This window comes from Propithecus coquereli, unplaced genomic scaffold, assembly GCF_000956105.1.
Source record: "Propithecus coquereli isolate 6110/MARCELLA unplaced genomic scaffold, Pcoq_1.0 Scaffold158, whole genome shotgun sequence".
NCBI lineage: Eukaryota > Metazoa > Chordata > Mammalia > Primates > Indriidae > Propithecus > Propithecus coquereli.
The window spans coordinates 5,253,875-5,256,563 of record NW_012140302.1 but is presented as its reverse complement, the minus strand read 5'-3'; the positions used below and the strand labels follow the sequence as shown (position 1 = coordinate 5,256,563).

At 36.6% G+C, this 2,689-nt stretch overlaps 1 protein-coding gene across 1 annotated transcript; it reads left to right on the top strand.

Moving 5' to 3' along the window:
* Nucleotides 1-1,751: 1,751 nt before the first annotated feature.
* LOC105807433 (olfactory receptor 2W1) lies at nucleotides 1,752-2,687 on the top strand (the record flags this gene model as incomplete). The annotated part of the gene is made up of 1 exon (XM_012640811.1): nucleotides 1,752-2,687. A coding segment is annotated over exon 1 (936 nt), but the record flags the coding sequence as incomplete, so codon positions are not given.
* Between the last annotated feature and the right edge of the window lie 2 nt (nucleotides 2,688-2,689).

Genomic DNA, 2,689 nt, shown 5'->3' with positions numbered 1-2,689 from the left:
TTATTGTCCTCATTTTTACAGATGAGAAAACTGAGCCCAGCAGTGTTACATAACTTGTGTGGAATCACACAGCTAAATAACTGGCAGAGATGAAATATGAACATAAATTCTCCACCTATGCTCTGTGTTATACAGTTCTCTTAAGAGTTCCCTATATTTAAGATATCAAACAAAAAGAGATTACAGTTCTGGGATCCCTCTTTAAGCAAGAAACATTAAAGAAGTGGTCTAAAGAATGAGTAGGAGTTATCCAGAACACAAGGCAAAGCATTCCAAGGGATTTAGATGGGAATGAGCTTTGATGTGTCAAAAAACGCTGAGAGGTTAGTTGTGAAATGTATAACATAATCTGTGAGAGGAGAACAAAGCCTAGGCAAAAACCATCGAGGCCATCTTAAAGAATTAGAATATTTCTTAAATATAATGGAAAGCGGCTGACAAGTTTTAAGTACATGGATGATGTAATTTTATTGAATGTTGTAACAACGTAAAGGCATAAGACTGGATGTAAGGATGGGGTACAAGACTATTGCCAGAATCCAGAAAATAAATCATAGTGGTTTAGATTAGGGTAGTTGTGGTGGAAATTTTTAAAAGTGAGAGGATAATTAACTTATATTTTTGCATTCAAATTTATGAGTTTTAGTGATAAGTAAGGTATTAAGGATGACAGAGATAAAGGGTCCAAGGATAAATGCCAGATCTCTTACACAACAAACTGGAGATCAAAGGTGCTAGTCATTAAGATATGAAAAAAGAGGAACACTCTTTTCCCCATTTTTTTTAAGTTTTCATTGAAAAATAATAATTGTATAAATTTATGGGGTACAATGTGATGTTTTAATATATGTTAACAATGTGGGATCATTAAATTAGGCTAAATAACAAATCTATCACCTCAGCTACTTACATTTTGTGGTGAAAACTTTTAAAATCTACTCTTCTAGAAATTTTGAAATATACAATGCATTATTTATTATAATCACCATTGTGTGAAATAGATCACTACAGCTCATTTCTTTTTCTAACTGAAACTCTGTACCCTTTGATCAACAACGTCTCTTGTAGACCCTTTCTCCTCTAGCCGCCTCCCCCAGCCCTGGATAACTGCCACTCTACTCTCTACTTCTCTGGGTTCAACTTTTTTAGATTCCACATACAAGGGAGACCATGTAGTATTTGTCTTTCTGTGTCTGGCTTATTTCACTTAGCACAATGTCCTCCAGGTTCATTCACATTATCATATCTTTTCCTCATTCTGACATTAGCCAAATAGTTAAATCATATATGTGAACTCACTGACCAAGTAAAAGAATATATTCACTATATCAAGCTAAGTAGCTCTATAAAGAATCATATAGTCACATCATTTTAAACAGATCTATTTCAAAATTTCTAATCTGCAAGTGAGAAAATTCAGACCTTGAGTTTGAGTGAACTCCTCAAGGTCAACTATTAAACTCATGCCATAAAAGAATCTACAATAAATACAAGATTACTTGGCTGTAATTTTTACTTTTTATCTATTAAGTTTTTTAGTGATTAACATAAATTTTCTCCCTTTGTTTAGTTCTGTATTTCATCAAATTATTTAGATAGTTCATGTTGACAAATTATCTCTTCTTCTTCCTTCCTCCTCCTCTTGTCCTTCCTCCTCCTTCTCCTCTTCCTTATTTTTCCTCCTTCTCATCCTCCTCCTCCTCCTGCTCCATCTCTTCCTCCTCACTCTAGGATTTAGGCATTGAAGGACTATGGACCAAAGCAATTATAGTTCTTTACATGGTTTTATTCTGCTTGGCTTTTCTGACCATCCCAAACTGCAGATGATCCTGTCGGGAGTTGTTACCATCTTCTACTTAATTACACTGGTGGGTAACGCAGCCATCATTCTTGCATCTCTCCTGGATTCCCATCTCCATATACCAATGTACTTCTTCCTCAGGAATTTATCTTTCCTAGATCTGTGTTTCACAACCAGTATCATCCCTCAGATGCTGGTTAACTTGTGGGGACCTGATAAGACCATCACCTATATGGGCTGTGTCATTCAACTCTATGTTTATATGTGGTTGGGATCCATTGAGTGCCTTCTCCTGGCTGTTATGTCCTATGATCGTTTTACAGCTATATGTAAGCCCTTGCATTATTTTGTAATCATGAACCCACATCTATGTCTCAAGATGATTATCATGGTCTGGAGTATTAGTTTGGCCAATTCTGTAGTACTATGTACACTCACCCTGAATTTGCCCACATGTGGAAATAACCTTCTGGATCATTTCTTGTGTGAGTTGCCAGCTATGGTCAAGTTAGCCTGTGTAGACACCATGACAGTTGAAATGTCAGTTTTCGCTTTAGGCATTGTTATTGTCCTCACACCCCTCATCCTTATTCTTATATCCTATGGTTACATTGCCAAAGCTGTGCTGAGAATGAAATCAAAAACAGGCCAAAGAAAAGCAATGAATACCTGTGGATCTCATCTTACTGTGGTGTCCATCTTCTATGGAACTATTATCTACATGTACCTGCAACCAGGTAACAGTGCTTCCAAAGACCAGGGCAAGTTTCTCACCCTCTTTTACACCATCATCATTCCAAGTCTCAACCCCCTCATTTACACCTTGAGGAATAAGGACATGAAGGATGCACTGAAGAAGCTGATGAGATTTCACCACAAATCTACAAA